Source organism: Limulus polyphemus, unplaced genomic scaffold, assembly GCF_000517525.1.
Source record: "Limulus polyphemus unplaced genomic scaffold, Limulus_polyphemus-2.1.2 Scaffold491, whole genome shotgun sequence".
Lineage (NCBI taxonomy): Eukaryota > Metazoa > Arthropoda > Merostomata > Xiphosura > Limulidae > Limulus > Limulus polyphemus.
Window position 1 is genome coordinate 167,263 of NW_013666101.1, and position 24,889 is coordinate 192,151.

At 34.3% G+C, this 24,889-nt stretch overlaps 1 protein-coding gene across 2 annotated transcripts in view; it reads right to left on the bottom strand.

Moving 5' to 3' along the window:
• Window positions 1-3,022: 3,022 nt before the first annotated feature.
• LOC106458600 (FMRFamide receptor-like) overlaps window positions 3,023-24,889 on the bottom strand; it is a 108,036-nt gene continuing 86,169 nt past the window's right edge. For both annotated transcript variants that reach the window (XM_013918123.2, XM_022384870.1), the window contains exon 2: window positions 3,023-4,916. In XM_013918123.2, the coding sequence (XP_013773577.1) occupies window positions 3,638-4,774 (1,137 nt within the window). In that variant the 5' untranslated portion in view covers window positions 4,775-4,916 and the 3' untranslated portion in view covers window positions 3,023-3,637. The remainder of the gene's footprint in view (window positions 4,917-24,889) is intronic.

Sequence of the window (24,889 nt, forward strand, 5' to 3'; positions counted from 1 at the left end):
CCGGAAAGTGCGAAGGTTTTTTGTTAATAGTTTTGAATTTATATTAAGTTCATTATTGTTTTATAATGCTGATTTTGCTCGCCTATTAACGATTAATGTAATTGATATAATAGTTTTGAAGCTATAACTCTTATTATATATATAACGGAAGTAATTAGCTAATTTTGTATGAGGTCGTCAAAGACATTATTATGATTTTTATTGAAACCAATTCCTGTAAATGCTTTATTGACGTTATTATAAAGATTATAGCTTATTTTAATCATCCATAATCTTCACTATGTAATTTCTCGATTCTAATATCCTTTCTAGAAAAAAAAAGACTTGCTATTTCAACTGTTTATTTCATTATTTTTTTGAGTATAAGAGCATCTCAAACCTCCAACTGGACCAGCAATATTTTGAAATATACAAAGTTGTTCAATTCTGTTACGAGCAAATCATGATCACATACATGAATATGTTTAATATTAGAGACATCCGGATAAAACACAGTTGTAAGGCTGTCATGCTCAAAGCAAACCACTCCTGCTGACTTCTTTCCATAATTGATCTATAATGACGAGGACAGTGGTTTCCCAGCAACAGTTTTAACAGTCACATGTTACAGAAGTCCATAGGAGACTTGACCAGAATGTCTTTGTACGTAATAGCATGAATACCAGTTTCATTCTCTAGTTGCTTGTGGTATTTGAAAGTTGAATGGGAGGTATTACTAAAAGCCTTATGTTGGTAAACCCATGCCTTATTGGCGTCGTTTCCATATATAGCCGGCATTTCTGTGTGGTACAAAGAGCCAGAACATTGGTCTGATAGTCTAAAATCTACACCTTGACCTTTTTATCTATTTCCCTGATCTATAACTTACCCACAGCGCAGTATCCAGCTATGATCATGCTTTCCTTTGAAAGATTTTTGCGAAATGTCGTGCACCACTTTTGAAGCTCTTTTTTCAACCACCGACCATTACAAAATGATTTCTGTGTGGTATAAAGAATCCAGAATATTGGTCTGATTGTAGAAAGTCTTCACTTTGAACTTTTTTATCCACTCCCCTGTTTGATAACCTGCCAATAGTGCAATGTCCAGCTATGATCATGATATCCTTTGAAAGTGTTTTGCGAAATGCCGTGTGCCACTTTTGAAGATCTTTTTTCAACCACCGACCATTACAAAATGTCACGAGACTTATTACAATTATCTAGGTACACATTCGCATCGTGGAATGTCACCACGTACTGCCCCTCTCACTCTTTCTGGCTGGTTATAGTGCCTACAGTTGTTTACAGTTGATCTTTTTAACTTGAGTATTTCGTGGAAGCAGCTTTTGTACACGTGACTTGTATCGCTTTTTAAGACTGAGATCCGTTTGAAATATTGCGGTGTATTGTTGTTTGGGCACGTGGGAAGTTTTTGCCACTGGTCTTTGAGGTTGTATACTCGTATCTGCTACAAAATGCTGCACTTTGCTTACTATGTTTGAGGTATGACTTATTGCAGGTCTCTTTCTGAATGGTCCTGGAAACCCAATTTAATACACATTCCTTTACTCTCCGATATCATTAAGTATAAGGGATATCCTCAATTTCAAAATTTTAAATTCCAGATCAGATCACATCCTTATCATCTGAGTATATTAATATTTTACGTCGGAAAGAGCTGTTATATACCCTTCTCAAAAGCGATGAATTTTCGATGGCATTACACTATCTACGAAACGCCAAACAATGTCAAAGTGTAGTTCTCTTACATTCCGTTTCACAGCAATTTTATATCGACTGTGGTTGTCACGTGATTTGCTGATTTCCATATTAAATATGGTTTTAATATAAGGTATTCAACTTTATTTCATACCTTAGTGTGAACTTTCACTTACAACAATCTAGGTTAGTTTATGTTTGGGCCAATCTTGAAATCGTAACAATTAAGTTGACGAGATAAACAATGTTATTTTTTTATTGAGATTAATAAGTACGTGAAATTTTGACTTCATACTTTTTTCTCCCTGCTAACTATTTTAGGCAAATTTCACTTTTTAAACTACAAAATCTTTATAAAGTTTACTTGAGTTTATTTAACCGTGATAGACTACAGGGAAGGTAGCTAGTTAACACCACCCACCGCCAATTCCTACGCTACTCTTTTAACAGCGAACAGTAAGATTGGCTGTCATTTTTCAACTCCCCCACCACAGGCCATACCAGGCCCTACTTGAACTTCATTTTCAAAGTACATTTAAACGGCGTAATCTACCTTGTTTCTTATGGACATCGTGGACTAGTGGGTTAACTTGTAGGGATAAGGATTAGAACCGATATGCTATTAAAGAAGCTCCACTCGATTCGTTGTAGGAGGCGTTATAACTGAAAGAGTTGATCCTGCCGTTTGCATAAGAGTAGTTTCATAGGCTAGGAGCGCTGCTGACTGGTTGCCCTCTCTTTAGTAAGCAGTATTACCAAAAGATATCTTCTCTAATGTAAGAAGAAAAAAAAAGGTAAAAAAGTACTTAAAAACATATGTTGGAGTCTTAGTTTAATAGTAGTGTATAAGAAAAACATGATCTTTAATTTTTTACATGACAATAGAAAGATGACATTTTACAATAATGAAATTTTACATAATTTTTCATAAACTGAAGCAAAATAGAAAAAAAAAACGATAATACATGAAAGTCCGCTTTATAGATAACCATAACATCACCTCCGGTTCCGAGGCCCCTGGAACTTGTTTATTTTTGAGTAGTTGTTACCGAGTGTTCATTACCTTTGGTATAAATGCCTAGTCCTCGTTATTGTTAACTTGTAATCCCTCTGTTATGCAATTTAACAATTATCCAGGAAAGAATCCTGTTTCATATTTTGAAAATAAAAGGGCAAAGTTGTTTGAATACCTAATTAAGTTTCCGTGTACAAAATTGGTATTTACTTTTTAATTTTGTATAATTTTTAATAAATTCAGACCATATATAATTAATGTATTTAAGTACATATATGAAAACGTAATAAATGCTGAAAAAAATACATCCAAATTCCTAATTGACAAAAACAACAACTAGTCTTAACTGTCATTTGGCAGTTCGATTTATGTATTTGTATTTCATTACTCCTGAACTTATACGGTAATATAGATATTCGAAACTCATCTGCTATCTTGTTATTGACCAGACGTTGATGTCTAGGGTATTTAGTAAAATCCATAGGTACTCTCTGTATGTGAATAATTTACTCAACCTGTTCTAACTGTATATAACGTAATGGTACCTCCAATGACTATGAGTTAATAAACTATTTATTTACAAAGTCGTTTTGGGGATTCTTAAAATGGTGGTTTTGTAGTGAAGTTGGACTTTCTGGACTCAGGCTTGTAAGACATCGGTATTACTGTTGTTTGATGGGAATGGTATGTTGTTGTTTTTTCTTTTTAAACGACTGACCTTTCCCCAAGTCACGTTTAGTGAACATAAACTTTTACAGTTACGGTTTTTATTTAACCACAAAATGAATTGAAGTTTGCACACCGTCATTCAGATGTAACTGTGCTACTAGTTCTGAAAACGGACAGAAAAACCTTGTATCTTGGTGTTCGTCAAGAGGAGAAACAGGTACAAGTCAAAAGTCATATTTCTGCAAGCCGTGTCTTACACATTAGTTACAGAAACACTTGATGATCGAACGTGTAATCGAGATGGTACATACTTTGTTGATTCCTGAATACCATTAATGCGCATTTGTAGCGCAACATTCGTACTTTCTTCTTCGTTAAAGTGCTCCATGATGTGACATTTGGAGAATATGCGCAGAAACATCGTTTTGAATTTTTGGCCGTATATGCAGTAGATAATGAAGTTGATAGAGGAGTTGACAGTTACTAACAAGTTTGAAACAGCAACCATTGAATTAATCACTTCACCGAAATATTCCATTATATTCACAATAAGTGCTAGAATGTTACAGACAAAGAATATGCCCACTATACAGAACAACATCATGGCTAAATTGATTTCATTTTCTTGCTGTCGTGTGAGACGTCGTCGATTCTTATTGGATCTTTGAACGGTTTGCCAGATGGTGCTATTTAACAACGCCAAGGTCAGAAAGGGAAGGAAGTACATAATGAACAGGTAGAACCAGACGTGATAAACTTCAAAGTAAAGTGCATTCTGGCGAAATTTGGAAGGAGCAACATTATATACTGTTGAATTTGTGACTGGATCAATGATACTGATACACTCAAGTTCGTAAAATCTGGGAATATTGTAACAAAAAGCAAAAATGGTGACACCTGTGATGTAGAGAAAAGCTCGCCGTTTAGTACAGAAGGCACGTGCTTTCAGTGGGTGACAAACAGCGATATAGCGCTCCACGGTCACGATTACCGTGACCCAAACTGACCCAGTCTGTGCCATGAGGCCTAAAGGGTAGACAACTGGAACAATGACAGGAAATATTATATTTGTGTAGCTGGACAACATAGAAACTTTAGAGCCAATTGTTGGCAAACATAACATCAACATAGCTGTTACTAAGACAGCCGTGTCGAAGGTTGCCAATCCCTGAAGACAACAATTAATCGACGTTCTCATTTGTTTGTGAGATAAGATAATCAATGAAATAACGTTTCCTACGATACCAAAGAGACTAACAGTTGTACTCAAAACACCGATCACTATAAAATGAAACAAGGATTCAAAACCAATTTCCTCAGTGTTAATGTCCTCATTTTCCACCCAGTTGCTTACATTAATCGTGAAGTTAAAGTTATCAAGCTTGACCATTGAGAACAAAATGAAATATCTGTCCTTTTTGAATAGATCTAATCACAGCTTTCTTCGCGAAGAAAAAACACCTTTTGTTGTAGTTATCTCGAAACTTTTCTCATCCTTGTTGATAGGAGTTGTCATTGATTTATCAGAAAACCTGGAAGAAAGGAAACAAATGACATATCAGTGAGGAAAAATAAATCTCTTTATACAAAATCCACTCGTAATTTTAAAAAAGTTCAACTATAACAGTTTAATTCATTTAAAACTTAAGATAAGAGCTTGGATAACCATTGGAACATGATACACCTACTGATACATAAGCGTTAATAGAGAAAAATTATCATCTGATAACTTTAAGTGATTTGATATATATATATATGAACATTCGACTATTTACCCCACCCCCCCTCCGGTAAGCTTTAAGGATTAAGAACGCTAAAATCGAAAGTTTATAAGTAAAAGAAAATAACTTTTTAGATTACTTCTCTACCCAAGGATTACACTCTAGCATCGAAATTCGTTTTGCTACAGGCAAGTAAAATTGATCAGAGGACCCGGTTAATGCACAAGTTGGACATTCTTATGTCTCTAACTTTATTGGAAGACTGGATTTTTTTAAATCGAAATATAAGCGACCGTACACAGTAGATTTAGTGATCAAGCAACTCTCTTATAACTCATAAAAACCAGAAGGACACGCATCTAAATTTCTCACAAAAAAAAGGTGTTCGTATTAAATCAATATTTGAATTGTCAGGTGGTTAGGGCGCTTGACTCGCAATCTGAGGGTCGCGGGTTCGGATCCTCGTTCCACCAAACATGCACGACCTTTCAGTTTTGGAGCATTATAATATGACGGTCAATCCCACTATTCGTTAGTAAAAGAGTAGCCCAAGAGTTGACGGTGGGTAGTGATAATTAGCTGCCTTCCTTCTAGTCTTTCACTGCTAATTTAGGGATGGCTAGGGCAGATAGCCCTCGGTAGCTTTGCGCGAAATTCATACCAAACAAGAACAGTAATCTCTTATAAACGTACTTAGTTTCGTGTTTCTTGATATATGTACGTATATATTATATACATATAGTTACAGGGTTATCCTCTCATTTTTGACCATGCAACAGGGTATCTTATTCATCCTTTGAACTTTTAAAATTGTTTAAGATTACATACCCTTTGGAAAATCGATTTCGTAAGTGTAACTATTCTTCAGCCTGGAAATATTAACATTTAAAAGTAGAATGAAGAACATGGAAAAAAATGATACAATGTAAATATATATAGAATCATAAAAATGTTAAAGTTGTTGTAATTTTAAACAATTTTGAAAGTTGAAACAAAGAATGAAAAATTATTACATAAGTAGACCTGAATTATAATACCTACAGAAAGTAAGATTTAATTTGTTAAATTAATATATGTATATATATATATTAATAGGCTAAAAAAGTCCTTTTTCACAAATGTCAATACATTTTTCCTTTCGGGCATTAATGTCTCGTCGAAAAGGTGTAAGATTTACATGACTTTATGACCAAACATTTTTCTATCATCCCTGCCCAATATACAGTGATAGTTGAAACATTAATTACTTACAAATTAAGAGTATTTCTTCTGAAGTAACAAGTGATATATATAACAAGCTCGAATTAAAGTTTAAAACAAAAGAAATGGGTCCATTACACGGCCACAGCCTGTACCTCTAAAACACGTTAACAGCTATCACGTGCCTAAATGAGCTAAATGTTCCATCTGGACTGTCATTAAAAAGTTCTTGACAGGTCCTTAAGACAAACATCTCTAATAATGTAACCTGTTTTGAAAAAAATACATGAAACAGTAATGATTGTTAAAAACATTGCTGTGATAGGATACGATTCTAAAGCGTTATTTTCGTAGCAATTTAAACATGGGAAAATGGAATTGGAAACACGAAAGAAGTATTGTGCAGCATTATCTTGTTAACTAAAAACTTTCAATATATACTCATTATGAAAAGCCTAAACATTATGAAAACGATAACATCTCGGTGTTTGGATTTAAGATAAAAGCCTTTCTGTCTGTTAATGAGACGTATATTTATTATCATTAGGAATTAGGGTGGCAGTAAGAAGTAAAAAGGAACAAATATACTTGTATCTTGTATTATCAGTGAATCTAGGATATCGTGTTCTTATAGCTGTACAAAAATAGTGTAATCCTTATCGTGGCGTAACAATAACCACTCATTCTTCGAAAACATAGATTGTGTCTAGAACATAGGATATGAGATATTTCTGTTAGGCTTTATTCATTTAGGTTGGAGATGCGTGGATCAGTTTGTTTTTGAATTTCGCGCAAAGTTACACGAGGGCTATCTGCGCTAGCTGTTCCTAATTTAGCAGTGAAAGACTAGAAAGAAGGCAGCTAGTCATCACCACCCACCGCCAACTTTTGGGCTACTATTTTACCAACAAATAGTGGGATTGACCGTCACATTATAACGCCCCCACGGCTGAAAGGGCGAGCATGTTTAGTGTGACGGGGATTCGATCCCGCGACCCTCAGATTGCGAGTCTAGCGCCCTAACCACCTGGCCATGTCGGGTCCCCGTGTATTTGAATATCAAAGAAATCGGAAAATAAAAAAAAACACCCTTAAATGCTTAACACAGTCGTAAAGAGAACTTACAAACAGTGTATATGTATTGATTCACGTGAACATGCTATTAATATCCTGTATGTTTCTCAACTTTTATTATTATTGTAATGGTTGGTGTTATTAAAAACAAAAACAAAAATAATGAGTCATTTACTCCCCATACATGTTGGCACCGAATTTCTTAACAATTCGCAAGAGTCAGCCGGAATGCGTGTGTTGTTTTCCATGATTACTTTCCTTTTTGTGCTGTTGTTTTTATTTCGCGCGAAGCTACTCGAGGATATCTGCGCTAACCGTTTTTAATTTTGAAGTGACAGTCTAGAGGAAAGTCAGCACCATCCACCTCTAACTCTTGAGCTAATCTTTTACCAACGCAAAGTGAGATTAACTGTCACATTATAATGACCCTCATGGCTGAAAAGACGTGCATGTTCGGTGATAAGATTAGAACTCGCGACCCGCAGACTGCGAATCGAGTGCCTATAACCACCAGGTTATGCCAGGCCGTTCCATAAATACAGGTAAATAAATACAGATAAAAAACGTTCGTTCTGAATAAACCAGGATTGTTTATTCGAAAATGTAAGCCAAACCACCAACCTGGATGGTGTTGTAATCTGGTTAGATTTTTAGCTTAAAACTTTAAATATAATATTTTGCGAGCATTCAGTCAGAAATGAAATCTAAAGTGGTAATTTCCGTTGCTACAAATCGTCTTGAAATGTCTTTAAAATATTTAAAGTTTATTTGTTTGTAATTAAGCATAAAGCTACACAATGGGCTATCTGTGCTCTAGCCACCACGGGTATCGAAACCTGATTTCTAGCGTTGTAAATCCGCAGACATACCGCTCTGCCACTGGAGGGTGAGAGTATTTCGATATCCGTATATATATATATGGAAATACGTAACTTGAAATACCTGAAAATAATGACTATTTATTTAGTTACCAGCACTTTATTGGAATGTTTTGCACTAACTTTGTGATGATATAAGGTATGTATGATCTATAATCTGCAGGACAGTATGGAGTTAACTGTATGTTGCTTCAACTTAAGACATGAGGCATCAAACGAATCTTTCAACCAAAACATTCATTTTTATCATACCGAGATGTTCATAATATAATTTATTATGTATTTATTGATGGTTGACACTCACAATGATAGATATTTTTCTCATTTAACATTTGAAAAGCTTTTCAATAGGTCGTTGGTAAGTTTATGGACTTACAAAATTCGGGGTTGGATTCCTAGAGGTGAACAGAGCGCATGAAAATTATTTTCTTCTACATTTCGATAAAAACTAGAAGACGGATAATATGAAATACGTTGAAATCTACGGAGACTAAATCTAAAAATCGTCATACATTTTTCAAGTCAATGTGAGTGAATGATTTATTTTCCTGTTCCTGTATGACAGCAACGTACAAAATCAAATAAAATGCATCTCATGTGTTGAAAATGAAACAGAAGCGATGTTCTGTCACTGTATGGAACATAAGAGTAAATGGGTTTTAATCCTTATTCTACACGTATCTTGGTGCCAAAGACATAATCTTTTACTATGACATACAGTTAAGCCATCCTAGTGGTTACTATGACATATAATGAAGCCTTTCTTGTGGATACTATGACATACAGTAAAGCATTTCTGGTGGTTACTATGACATACAGTGAAATATTCATAGTGGTTACTATGACATATAGTGTAGCCTTCATAGTGGTAACTATGCTATAGAGCAGCGGTTCCCAACCTTTTCACCACCAAGGACCCACACGGACCTCATGTTTTTTGAAAGATTCCATCTACCCAACAAACTGTTTTTTTCCTAATAATTAACTTGTTTTTTCCATTTTTTACTCTCAAATAAAAGACACATATAACTGAGTGTGCAATTAAAAGAACAGCAGAATTAAAAAAAAAACGTACTTGTTTAATGAGATGGTATTATCTTCGCGGACCCTCAGAGTCTGGGGACCACAGGTTGGGAATCACTGCTATAGAGTAAAGCCGTCCAGGTGGTTATTAAACCATAAAGTAAAACATGACAAACTAACCTTGCTGTGTCATATAATAAAGTGTTCCTAGTAGTTACTATGCTATACAGTGAATCATTCTTTATGGCTACCATTCCATACAATAAAGTATTCCTGATAATTATTATGCCATACAGTAAAGATTTTTTGGTGGTCACTATGCCATGCAGTAAAACATTCCTTTGTGGACACTATACTATACAGTAAAACATTCCTTATGGTTACTATGCCATACAGTAAAGTATTCCTTATAGCTACTGTGCCAAACAGTGAAGCATTTCTCATAATCATTATACCATATAGTAAGGTATTTCTGATGGTTATTATGCGCTTAGACATCTGCTGTGTCTGTCGTAACCCAGCCGCCCTGTTGACCTAAGGTATCAGGCGAAAGGCCTCTTCGGCAATGTATATGCCATATGTAGTGAGGTTGCCATATCAATAATATATTCTTCTGTATTTTCACTAATAATGTTTTTAAAATATTAACATAGTTTTTCCGTTGACTTTGTAATTGGTCGATCCGCTCAGAGTACATGAAAACTAAGCCTGCTGGGTTGCCAGTTCTTCTGAATGATAGTAAAGTTAATCCAAATAAAATAATAGAAAATAAACCAAAAGGGTAAGAAATAAAGTAAACAAATAATATTATTTTATTAATCTTTCTTTAAAAACCTGATTAATAAATGACATAAATAAAGTTGAGGAAAAGTACATTCCACTTACATAATCTAATTTACACCATAACGGTCGTTGTTCATAAAATCTGATGAAATGAGTAGCGCCTACATCATTAGCATGTCTGACGTATTCCAGCTGACCTGATGAACAGTGGAATCAGGAGATAAGTTTTTATATGGCAGATGTAATGTGGTTGATATATTTTAACCCTTTCAAAGTCTTAGGCTATACAATTGCCACCAGATTGTAAACGTTTTTACAAGGCAGTGGCAACTGTACTGCCATCTCCCAAAATGACGTATAAATAAAAGAAAGTATAAAATTATACCAATTTTGTTTTGTTTTGATTTTTTCTGATTGAATTCACCCAAAACCACTTAGTTCAATTTTCTAAAAACAATTTTGGCTTTTTTGGGTTAACAGATTCTTTTTTACTTTCATTCATAAGTTCTTAGAACTTCAGTAACATATTCCTGACTGTTACTATGCAATATACAGTAAAGCACGACAGACAAACAATATGGATTGAAAGCAGCTTCACCTACATTTGGCGAATTTTCTTCCTATAAGTACTCTTACACTAGCTCACTCTTTAAGTAGCACTAACAGAATGTGATATAATAAATTACGAACATCAGAATCGAGAAGATTTTCAGACGTTCTTCGGTTTCGACCGATCTGACATAGCATGAAGTTTCTCGTGGGGTTACATCGCTTTCTTAAAGTATTGTCATACTTGAAATAATCACTTTTTTCTTGATAGCCGGCGGAAAATTCTGAAACTTCAAAGAACCGTCGCTACCATATCCAGTTATTCCTTCCAAGTCTCAGAATTTCACACGTTAACAAATTTCAGATATTGATACCATAACGAAAATGGGTATTTTCAAAGGTGTAGTAATTACTTTTTTTTTCGTTCCGGAGTTTATTTTGCAAATCACCATTTTTAAAGAACTGGCACAAATATCGTAAAGTAATTCTTTTGATATTCTGATGAAAAGTACTACCAATTCGAATCTGAAACAAAATCCACCCAGTAACGAAACAGTTCGTATGCAGCGTTTGTTTTAGTTGAGCACAAAGCTACACAATGGGCTATCTGTGCTCTGCCCACCACGGGTATCGAAACCCGGTTTTTAGCGTTGGAAGTCCGCAGACATACCGCCGTGCCACTGGGGGACGCGTATGCAGTGAATGTGATGATTTAAAAAATCCTTTAGAGATCCATTTGGTAGCAAAAATGACGGTGAAACCAGAATCCCTCATAAATCTACTAGGGCTAAAGGAATTTCACTTAAGAGTGAAAGAGTAATATTACAGAGCATAAATCCAGTTGACTTCTTAAATAATGGATTTAAAATATTTGTTTTCGTCACTAACCTATTTATTATTTTAATACTTTTCAGTAATGTGACTTTATAGTATTTGGTATTTACAATCCGAACCGCAAATTATCCAACACATGAGCTTAAGGTTATGTCATCCACAATTTAAAATTACTGACCATCATGGATTCTGAAACGAACATTCGACACTGTCCTACTCTTTATCCAACAGTGAAATTTACTGTGACGGTTATAGCGTCTCCACGTACAATTAAACTTGCGGAGCGTGTTCAGTAGCATACTGCGGTTCGGGCTTGGGACCTTCTAACCACCAAGCCTCGCCGGCTCACGAAACTATCTGATAGTCTTTGGGGTTTTATTGTTGTAAAACATTTTACTGTCACTGACATCCGAAGAAAGGCTCACTGATTGGGAGGTTTAAGTTCAGATGGTGGATCTGCAGAGCTAAAAAAAAAAAGGCTTAGACATGATAATCTTATATGCAAGTGATAGATGGTGGTGCTAACACAGAGAAAAAGCTGAAATATATTAAACGTCTATGCAAAATACTTCGTTGGAATACATTAGTGACGAAGATCTCTCTCTTTCTTGCTCTTTTTTTAAATTTTTTACCACAATAAACAACTACATCTGTTTGTTCGTAGTATGCTACTATCATAGAGTAATCTCGTAGAATCTTTAAAGGTAATTAGATCTAAGATATATGCAAATCATTGGTACAAGTTTCAATGTTTGTTTTAATTCAGAAACTTACTGCTGAATCTGTCAGCAGGCTAGCAACAAACATTTTTTAATACACTGTATAGTATCGTTAACAATATAAGTATGCAATTCTCTTGTTCAATTCTTTCGAATTTAAGTAACTGCCAAGTGACATCGCTGGTTTGATTTCGTATAGAACATTCTTCCACTTCTCATGATGACACAGGCTAGTTTTCATGTTGAGTATTTATATGGCTCGCACTACTTGTTACGGCCTCATAAGTTTTTTTCTGGTAGAGTATTCTGCTCGGTTTCCACTTCTCATGATGACACGGGCTAGTTTTCATGTTGAGTATTTATATGGCTCGCACTACTTGTTACGACCTCATAAGTTTTTTTCTGGTAGAGTATTCTGCTCGGTTTCCACTTCTCATGTTGACACAGGTTAACATTTTGTATCAAATAAGTAAAACTTTCTAAACTTTCGGGTAGTTTAGTCTGCCACTAATATTGATTGTTTCCGACGTTTTATGACTCTGCTTACGTCGCAGATCTTGAGTAGCTCAGCGAATTTATTGGTATAACAAAACTGCGTTTAAGTCAAGAAAGTCATCAAAACGTTACCATAATATCAAAGCTGCAGGCAAAGGATGTAATGTGCAATGAATATCTCACGCACCAAACTCATTTCCAGCAAAAAAAACATAAAATCTCTATTAGACATCAACTTATAAGTAATATGGATCATCTTGAGTGCGTCTTGTACACATGTATATATATATATTCATCATAAATATTTAGAATGTTTAATATCCTGAAAGGAAGTTGTTTTCGAGAAATCTCACGTTTCTGACCTCAATTGAGTAGGGTTTTTTTTTTGCTACTTAGGCAAATAAACATTTGTTAGAAAGAGTGTGAAATATTCAACTATTACGACAATACCATAATGGTAACATATATATCACCCGCATGAGAGGTTTATGAGTAAAGTGGAAGATATATATATAATTTGAAGCTTTTTTCTGAATCTTTAAAACAACTTTATCTAAAACGTTCCAGCCTAAAAGTGGTGAAACTTTAGAAACCACTAGGTTTAAAATTTGTGATTAAAATCACGTTATGGCAAATAATTGTTTTCCACATCCTTCTTAGCTTTTCCATTGCGATTTCAAAATTAGAGGCATGTATAAATAGCATTTTGTATCTATCTCTTTTTCGCCTAACTGACGAGTTCTGGTTTCGAACAAGGGGTTCTTGGGGTAGGGACTTGGGAGAGAAAAAGAAACAGATCTGTAATGCTATTTTTACACGCCTCTGGTTTTGAATCCGCAAGGGACAAATTAAGAAGAAGGTGAAAAACAATAAAAAAACATCTGCAATTAATGCGATGCTTGTCAGAAATTTTAGGCCTATTGCTATACTAAAAAATAAAGGGGCTAGGGGAGAGAAAACTTAAGTAGGTTTTCTTAACACATATACAACAAATTATACTATATATTACTACATACCTTGGCCCGTCTAATCGAATATTGAAATTTCACGGCCACTCTTTAACACACTCACAGCTCTAAAGTAGGCGAAGCAATATTTGCGGCAAACGGAACGCGAATATTGATTTACGAGCTGACACGCTAACTACTTGCAAGGACTATCCACGCGTATACCTCATTCCCAAAAACAAAACGTTTCTGGATAAACATCTTGTATTAAAGCAACGGAAATGAAACAGTCTATATGAAAAGAATGGGAGTTAAGCCTGTATTAGGAAGAAAAAAACACACTAAGAAACAATTGGATATGCTGGAATGAAATGATATAGCGTTTACGTTTATTGTGTTTTAAATTTTTTACAGTAATCCAAAAGACATTAATACAGACTGGCTGAATATAACATTTTCAATATCTACGATATAAAATGATTAGACTTACTTTTTACTTGAACACCTGTACAGCAATCTATACAGCCTAAAGTAAGAAAGTTAGTTAACAGTGCCTACCGCCAAATTTTGAGCTACTCTACTTTATTAGAGGGATTTGACTGTCACTCTTATAACACACCCACAGCTCCAAAGTGAGGAGTGCGATTTTGCTGAAACGGGACACAAGTCATGGATCCTCGGGTTCGTAGTCCAAATTTTTAACCTTAGGCCATGCTCGACCCAACTTACAGCTTAATAATAGTTCAAAAAATATGACAAAAGGTTAATATAAACCGTTACTTTAGGCCTAAACAACATAGCATCAATATTGAATAAGGCAGAACAAACGTAATCGAATAGTCTTGGTAATGCTAATATAAAAACAATAATAAAAATAGTGTACTTTTAAACGTTTCTATGACATTGTATTTGCATATTTATCAATAACATTTAAATGTTAATTTTTGTGGGTGATCAAAACTAACTTGAAAAATTCCACGGCCATTCCCTTAAATAACTGTATAATTAGAGTGTTTGAAATCACGTAAAGGTTTAAAAGTCTTCTGGCTCATGAATTACACGATAAAACGTCTCTGTATATAATAGGTAATTTATTCGATATGTAAGAATTACGGTCTAACTACGTAATTACCATTGTATCTGGGATTGAGTCGTTTTAATTGACAAAGATAGGCTACTATGCTGCGTTTTTCCAGTTTTATCAGGTCTATTCCGATATAAAGCAGACGTTCTTAATAAATGCTGGTTTGGCAGTATAATTTGGAACCAGAATGAATACTTTGCATAACTATAGGCGAGCCCTATTGTCTCTTAAGAAATTTAATGATTTTAAAAGTAGTTTAGAAAATAAACACAAACAAAAATATATTGAAATCGTGAATAGATTGGAACTCCACGATAATAATATATTTATTAAAACTAGAGTAACGTTTATTTTCTTCCTTATAAATCAAAAGTTAAGATTCGAAGGCCTTGAATGAAAGTAACAATATCTGGAACTTCGTTATACAGAAACGTAACAAAAATAGGAGTCAACAATCTTCCTAATAACCAGCCAACATTATTTACAGTTGAATAGCTTCCTGCGAGGACCGTCTTGCTGCTTTAGAATTTCCCCTTTTTTTCCACAAAATACAAGTTTAATGAAGGGCTCAGAAAGGAGCCTAAAACATCGTCTCGAAATCAAGGAAAATGGCAGATGTCCTTAGAAAACTCAATCCACATAGATATAATACATTCGCTAAAACGATGTCTGCCAAAAACATTAACTAAAACCACTGTATAAGAAGAAATCACACTCTTACGAATAATTTTAAAGTAATTCTTTCAGGTCGATTATGTGCTTTCAAACAAAGAAGTGAGAACAAACAACAGAAAATGCAGTGCCCTTGAAGTGTAGTAAAACAATGTTTCTTGTTGAAATACTCCTTATTTAAGGTATACTAAAACAATGCTTCTTATCGTAATACGACTTTAAAGTGTAGTAAAACAGTTGTAATATTGGTACTTTGGAGTACAGTAAAAATACTTCTTGTTGTAATATTGGTACTTTGAAGTGCAGTAAAAATACCTCTTGTTGTAATATTGGTACTTTGAAGTGCAGTAAAAATACCTCTTGTTGTAATATTGGTACTTTGAAGTGCAGTAAAAAAATACTTCTTGTTGTAATATTGGTACTTGGAAGTGCAATAAAACAGTACTTCCAGGTGTAATAATACCACTTTGAAGTTTAGTAAGACAACGAATCTTGTTGTAATACTACTGCTTTGAAGTATAATAAAACACTAATTCACTTTCTAATACTATTTGCTATCTTGTAGTGTTCGTTTCACTTTCTTTTAGAAAAATTATAACATATTGCAAGCCAACTAGGGTATTTTTTACGGCAATATAAATTTCAGAGAAAACAGTCAGAACGTTTACTTACCCACTATGTATTATTAGCGTATATAATAACATTTTCATAATTTACTAGTCTGACAATCGTACAGTAATTAACATTTTACTATAGTAACAAAGAAATTGGTTCGGACTTGCTTAGTGATGAAAACAGAAGCCTAAAACCAACGTCATAACAAGACACACGCTGATCTGGGTTTTCGACTCGCAATCTGCGGGTCGCGGGATCAAAACCCAGCTCCAAACATGCTCGCCTTTTCAATCGTAGAGGGCGTTATAATGTGAGGTCAAACTCATTATTAGTTTGTAAAAAGTAGCCGAAGAGTTGGCGGCGGATAATGTTGATGAGCTGTATTTCCTCTAGTCTTTCACCTCAAAATTAGGGAGCTAGTGCAGATAGCCCTAGACTATATGTGCACGAAATTCACTAAGCAACTAAACAAACACAGATCTTCGCCAGTAATGGATGGTAATGTATTTAGAACAAAGCTACTATTTGCATCTATACTAAGTGAATACCGATTACATGCTGTAGTGTTGGTTGCATTTTGATACGCTGTTTTGTTTCAGCAATATATATGCTTTTTCTAAATTAAATTTCTCACATTTTAACCGATTTATTTAAGGAATACACACGTTGAAACAATATCTCTAGATTTCTTTCTAAAACTGCTCAGTAGAATAAGATTGTTAGGACTGGTAAAGAGTGACTAACATCTAAAAGTAAGCGTAGCGTGTGAAACGTTTCAAGCGGGCCCATTTGACCCATTTTTTAACGCACACAATTCAAGTTTGCTGAAAATTTTATGTAATGGAATGTAGATGTTAATTATTTAGTATGACCCAATGTATGGTAAAATTACTTATCATGAACAGAAAAATTTAAATTTGAAAATTATTTTCCAATTTTTCAACAGTATTGGTAACAACTTCACGCAATTTACATGATCAAGAAGTGATAAGGTGTTTTTATAACACCATAGTCCGAGTAATAGAAATCGCTTTTAATAGGTTATTAATTAAAATTTTGAAGATAGGCGGGTAAATTTATAAAAAGTGGATTTTAGGTGCTATAAAGTCTTAGGAAAAATAAGTATATATTAATAACGAAATCATGAAATTAACGTAAATATACTAGAAAAATCATATTATTTAGAAAAGGGATATGCTATGAGACAATTTTGATAGTAAAAATTGAATCTTATGATCACATTAGACCAAAACAAAATAAAGTGCAAATATAGTTCTTGAAATGTAAAAGAAAATAATCAGTTATTACCAAATGAAATGTTTAAATACCAGGCTCTTCATGCTGTAATTCAGGATTTCTTTGACAATGTTCTCAGATTTTGAGGTTTATCTCGTTAGCCCAAAGTTTTAAATAGCTATACATAATCATTCACTTTAAAGTTCAAACACGTTAGTAATGATAAATATATTCTTAACTACAGATGTTTTTACAAGAAATACTAGATCGTATTGTGATCATGATAACACTGAAGATAATGTGGGATTTCCTAAATAGCTTATTGGAGTGGAATACTTGTATTGTGATCATGATAACACTGAAGATAATGTGGGATTTCCTAAATAGCTTATTGGAGTGGAATACTTGTATTGTGATCATGATAACACTGAAGATAATGTGGATCTCCTAAATGGCTTATTGAAGTGGAATACTTGTATTGTGATCATGATAACACTGAAGATAATGTGGGGTTTCCTAAATAGCTTATTGGAGTGGAATAGTCGTATTGTGATCATGATAACACTGAAGATAATGTGGGATTTCCTAAACAGCTTATTGGAGTGGAATACTTGTATTGTGATCATGATAACACTGAAGATAATGTGGGATTTCCTAAACAGCTTATTGGAGTGGAATAGTCGTATTGTGATCATGATAACACTGAAGATAATGTGGGATTTCCTAAACAGCTTATTGGAGTGGAATACTCGTATTGTGATCATGATAACACTGAAGATAATGTGGGATTTCCTAAATAGCTTATTGGAGTGGAATACTCGTATTGTGATCATGATAACACTGAAGATAATGTGGGATTTCCTAAATAGCTTATTGGAGTAGAATACTTGTATTGTGATCATGATAACACTGAAGATAATGTGGGATTTCCTAAATAGCTTATTGGAGTGGAATACTTGTATTGTGATCATGATAACACTGAAGATAATGCGGATCTCCTAAATGGCTTATTGGAGTGGAATACTTGTATTGTGATCATGATAACACTGAAGATAATGTGGGATTTCCTAAACAGCTTATTGGAGTGGAATAGTCATATTGTGATCATGATAACACTGAAGATAATGTGGGATTTCCTAAACAGCTTATTGGAGTGGAATACTTGTATTGTGATCATGATAACACTGAAGATAATGTGGGATTTCCTAAACAGCTTATTGGAGTAGAATAGTCGTATTGTGATCATGATAACACTGAAGATAATGTGGGATTTCCTAAATAGCTTATTGGAGTGGAATATTTTATTCTCTAGTCTAGGTATTTCCATGAAAGGTAAATGTGGTTAACAGATTGTACCGATATACTGTTTCGAATGAATATGAGTGTGGGCAGCAGTTACTTCAGTACACATTATAGCATTAGTTATTCTATAGAATATAAGCAAGGCCTTCAGGCTGCTTTTTAATGATATTATACAATAGATATAACAATAAACCTTTTAGCGTTCTTTTTCTCAATTCCAAACTTTTATGTATTTTTAACCAAACTTAGTAATGTTAGGCTTAATTTCTTGATATAACCAATAAAATATAATTTACCTTATTAATATTACGAACAGTATTATTTTGGTTTTCTTTACACAATAATAGACATGATGTTAGTTTACTTAGCATAATAAAAATATGACGTTGGTTTACCTAATGTGATTATAACATTAAGTTGATTTGTTGATAATTTGGTTTAATGAACGAATTAAAACTTCATGTATATTATTCTTTACAAAGATAAGAATATTTGGTTTGAGTGTTGATCAATACCATTGTTAGACTTCTGATCCTAAAAATAACTTATCGTTTAAACAATACCTTTCTGTTCTGGACAATGAGTGAAACAATAATATAGAATAATACTGAACACTAGTTATGATTTGAATACTTTTTACAACTACGCGAAGCAGGATTATAATTATACTAAGAAATTAGTATCAGCACTATTACATTTTAAAGAACACATTCGTTATCTAATCCATCAAGGATTTTCAAGAATTAGAAGAGTGTATATGATTAATACAGCGTGGTTTATCATAAAATTCTTCTAATTCTTGAAAATCCCTAAAGGACTATATATAAAATGTTTTGTTTAAAAAATATAATCGACCTAATACTAATGTCTTATGACAAATATGAATACTCAACAATATTCTACAATGAACGAAAAAATCAAATTAATTATTTATTTATATATTCCTCACAGCAACGTGTATTTCAGTAAAGAAAAGATGACATAGAGACCTATATCTGTTTTTTGATTCGATATTCCCGCTGCAGTAGACTAATTTCACACAGTTCACGGCTCGTCAGTACTGCTTGTAAGAACGAGGCAAATAATTAAAAAATTGGCGAGTAATGGTTTATACATCAAAACCAAAGAAAACAAATTAATTAGACATCCACATTTCTGAGTTAAGATTGCAAGTCAATTTGAAGCCAATAAGATATCATACAGAGGTCTCATTAGTTTAAAAAGTCGTTTCTTATCATTTGTACTTGTGCTACATTGTTGTTAGAAAGCATCTCTGAAAAGTTTTGTCCAATGGTGTAAATATGCCCCCGCATTTTAGGGAGACCTGAGCTAAATGGGCCCGAGTCAGCTAGAATTGTAACTACAATTACAGGGAACTAAATCTAGGGGGTCTAATTACTTTTTTATGCGGGGAAGGGCATCTTTTTTAATTATGCCACTGGTTGTCTTTTGTTTTATTGAAATTTGTACCACATTGGTATTACATCAGTTTTAAAAGTTTATGTCTTTTTGATTGTTTATTTTATTTAAAAGGCGGAACGTTTCCCTTGCATATGAGCTTCTTGTAAATTTGTAACTTTCATATAATAAGATCCTGTAAATTTTATACCAGAAGAAACAAAGAAAAGCAGCATTAAGTGTGTATTTTGGTTTCAAGCTTTATTGAAGTGGGGATTTAAATAAAATAACAAATAATTTGTTTTAGTGAAAAGTTTTTTGTTTTTTTCAAAAACAAAATTTCATATCACTGATATTTCTTTCGGGATAATCGAATTTCTTTGTGCATAACTGAGTTTAGAGCTTAATTTATTGCTCTTTTAAACTTACTGGCAAAAACAAAACCTCTGCAAAGATGTGGCAAATATCAAATAATTTTCTGGAAGAATGTGTTTTCTTATAACAAGCCACTTCGGGTTATCTGCTGTGTACACCAAAGGGAATCAAACCCCTGATTTTAGCATTGGAAATCCGAAGACTTATCACTGTCCCATCGGGAGTTTTTCTGGAAGTAAGCGCCCTTCTTTTATATTGATCAGCAATGTCGTCAGACTCAACTAAAGCAAATGAAGTGATAGTATTCAATAAAAATTTGGCATCATGGAATTCTTAATAAATAAATTTATTACTCAAAAGAAAAATGAAACAAATATTAAACTTATTATTGAATACCATTTATTTGTTTGTTTGGTTTCGTGCAAAGCTATAAGAGGGCTAAATTAAAAGTAAACGACTAAAGGGAAGGCCAGCTAGCTCAATACCAAACGCCGTAATTTTTTTAATATTTTTTTTACATTTTGTTAATAGCCTTAGTTGAAAGAAAGAAATTGAATGAATAGAAATTTAATTATTGTTTTATTAAAAATCGGAATGTTGTCTATTTCAAATGTTTCACATTACCGCTGTTTGTGGTCTTTTTTTGTTTTAGCATACAATTACTCATTGGGATATATCAGGTGTGTTCGTCGAAGGGATTGAGCCACGAACTGCAGCATTAGACTGAAATGAACGGTATCTTAGTTTGTGGGCTTGATATGACTAAGTGGTTAGGGCGCTCGACTCGCTATGTGCGAGTCGTGGGTTCGAATCCCCGTCCCACCAAACATGCTCGCCCTTTCAGCCGTGATGACGTAATAATGTGTCAGTCAATCGCACTATTCGTTGGTAAAAGAGTAGCCCAAGAGTTGGCGGTGGTTGGTGATGATTAGCTGTCTTCCCTTTAGCCTTTCACTCTTAGTTGTTGCTTGAAGAAAAGTATTTCGCAAGTTATACCCCATTTTCTTAAATAATCGAAATATAAGACGAAAGAAAAACTACGTTTTAACTATTCTATTAATTTTTCGTATCAGTTGCTATAGCTTTACGCAACGTAAAAATTTCATAATATTTATGTAATAAATGAATCAAAATATCAACAACAAAAATTAAAAAAATTAAAAGTTAATGAAAGAGGAACAGCTTTTTGGCGGGGGAAAAAATCTAATATCGATTTAATGGTTAAGGTTATTTATTTTCGCCCGACTCCACAATTTCCATTGGAACAAGTTTCTGCAAAGGACGGCGAGGTTAATCTTGGACCACACATCTTGACAACTTGTTTGTTTGGTTATTTGTTTTGAATTTCGCGGAAAGCTACACGAAGGCTATCTGCGCTAGCCGTCCCTAATTTAGCAGTGTAAGACTAGAGGGAAGGCAGCTAGTCATCACAACCCACCGCCAACTCTTGGGCTACTCTTTTACCAACTAATAGTGGGGTTGGCTGTCACATAATAACGCCCTCATGGCTGAAAGGGCGAGCACGTTTGGTGTAACGGGGATTCGAACCCGATTCTCAGATTGCGAGTCGAGCTCCCTAACCACCTGGCCATGCCGGGCCACCTTGATAATTTATTGTAGACTCTCCACTGTACAATGACGTCGGCTTTCGAGACCATGCTTAAACATATCATAGACACTAGAGGACATGATTCCTTGTCCCTCCCCATCATTCCCAGGAAAACTGTTGACTTCATGGTTGGTTGAAAGCTTGTAAGTTTTTGGTGGGCGAATCTTTGCCAGCTTCATATCCTTACATTTATTATCTTGTTTACGATACCAGAACTGCAGCAATGGCGTTTTGGATTGTCGAGTTCTCTTTCGTAACCATAATCTACACTTTGCGGGTGAAAACGTTTCGGAATGTTTTAATTTATGGTTAAGGAGTCCGTTGCTACCTTAAACGCTTTGTTACGCGAATTTTTGAAGGTTTTCTTTTTCGAAATGTTGTGTCTTCTGGTTCAACAGCGTTAACCAATTCCATCACGATGAAATGTATGTCATATACTATTGTTAGTACCATTACGGTTCCTTAAGAAATTGATTTGCTATTCTGAAACGTTTAATCTAAAGATAGAAAAAAACATTGCAAATGTTAAAACGAAATAAAATAAAGTCAGTTCTGAAAAAGAAGCATTACTTCTAGACAGAACAAAAACAGTTGATAATATGGCTTTCTCTTTTTAAAATCTTGTTTTGAGTATTTCGTTACATAGTAAATAAAATATACTGATATATATGTTTCAATCACCCACATGGCGTTGTTTTGGGCCTGAGTTCGTAAATGCTCATGTTACGCATGCTTCAGACTAGTAAAATGAAAATAATTGGACAGTAGATATAATACTGGGATGATTCATTACTCTCAATGATTCATTACTCTCAATAAAACAGTCGAATTTCCAATTTCTGTGCAGCCGCATGTTAAATGGAAAGATCCTTTAAATTAATATTTAATAAAGTTCGTAAAATTCTTCTGTCAGATGGGAATTTATCAGCTCACGCAACATAACTGATGGCAAACAAAAAATACTGAAACATTCTTTCTAGTTTTAAAGAAATAAAATATATTTCGTTTCGGTAAATTACAGCGCTATTTCTTTCACTCTACGAAATGTCAGCTTAAATTAGTTTTTATATTTGAAATACAGTGCCTTGAAAAGTCTTCACCCTCTGTGCTGGTAATCAATTTTAGTTATTTTCTTGTGAAAGACATAACTCAAATGGTCAAAAATATTCATTATATTAATCTCAGATTACAAAGAACAAAAGGTGCATTGTTACTCACTTTAGTGATATAACACAAAAATATCTTGAAAACACATGTTGCAAATGTCTTCATCCCCTAACATGATTATGCAGTTAATATTTGGTTGAAGCTCCTTTGGCAGAAATTACAGCTGAAAGTCGTTTTGGATAACTCTTCACAAACTTTCCACAGCATGCTGGAGATATTTTCGTCCACTCCTGCTTACAGATATCGTCCATTTCTTGTAAGTTGGAAGGATGTCTTCGATACACAGCAATTTTCAAGCTTCTCCACAGATTTTCTGGTGGATTTAGGTCTGGGGTTTGGCTTGGTCAGTCAAGGACTTTAATTTTGTTTCTCTGAAATCATTCTTGGGTTGCCTTTGATCTGTGTTTGGGATCATTGTTCCGTTGAAATGTAAACCTTCGACCGAGTTTTAGTTTTTCAGCTGACTTCTTTAGGTGTACCTCCAATATCTATTTATATTTTGCACTGTCCATGATCCCCTGAATGTGTACAAGTTCTCTAGTGCCAGCTTTAGAAAAACATCTTCACAGCATTATTGACTTACCACCATGCTTGACAGTTTGGACTGTATTTGCTGGATTATAGACAGTGATGGGTTTCCGTCATACATAGCTTTTGTTATTTTGTTTTGGTCTAATCTGACCAAAGAATGTTCTGCCACATTGTTGTAGGGTTATTGAAATGTTTACGGCCATAGTCCATTCCGGATCTAAGAAGCATCTTCGTCAGTAGTGGTTTCTTTCTTGCCACCCTACCATACAAGCCTTTTTTGTGATATTGTCGAGGTGTGTACAGTAACTCCAGATGCCGTTACTGAAGTCTGCAGCTCCTTCAGTGTCACTGTTAGCTTGACAGTCGCTTTTCTGACGAATTTTCTGCTTGTTCGAGCGCAAAATTTCTTAGGATGACCTGATCTTGGCAAGGTTGAGGTAGTGTGACTCACTTTCCATTTCTTCACAACCGATTTTACAAATTACAGTACTTAATGACAAATTGAGAATCTTTGAAATTGATTTATAGCCTTCTCCGGAATTGTGCTTCTGAACAATCTTCTCCCTTAGGTCTGTAGAGAGTTCTTTTCTCATCATTCTCAATATATAACAGTAAACCAAATGTTAACTTTCAAAATACTCTGTTTAAATCCATACTGATAGTTCTATACGATCTAAAGTATTTTTTCACATGGCTCTATAATATACTTTGGTATCTGATAGAGTTGTATAGAGCCACTTGTATTTACTTCTGCAGGGTAGTGACATAAAGTTAAATCAACGATGGTAAAAACTTAGGGGGGGTGATGACGTTTGCAACGAGTTTTTTCAAGTTTTTTTGTGTTATATCACTAAATTGGGTAACAATGCACCTTTTGTTCTTTTCAATCTTTAGAAACTGGTTTGTGATTAATATAATAAATATTTTTGTCCATTTGAGTTATGTCTTTCACAAGAAAATACCTAAAATTTATTACTAACACAGGGGGGGGGGGTGAAGACTTTTGCAAGGTACCGTATCTCTATATGAATACTCAATTCGCGAGTTTACAACATAAGAAACCTGGGAATAATATTATTTCGCTTTTGACAAGTGATTTACGAATACGACAATCGGTATTTACGAACGTAGCTGAATAAAAAAACCCAAAAAAAACGGTTTATTATTGAGATATTATTTCTGTTACAATTAAGTTATACTTGAATACAGGCCCGGCATGGCCAGGTGGTTAAGGCGCTCGACTCGTTCTCTGAGGGTCGCGGATTCGAATCCCCGTCCCACCAAACATGCTCA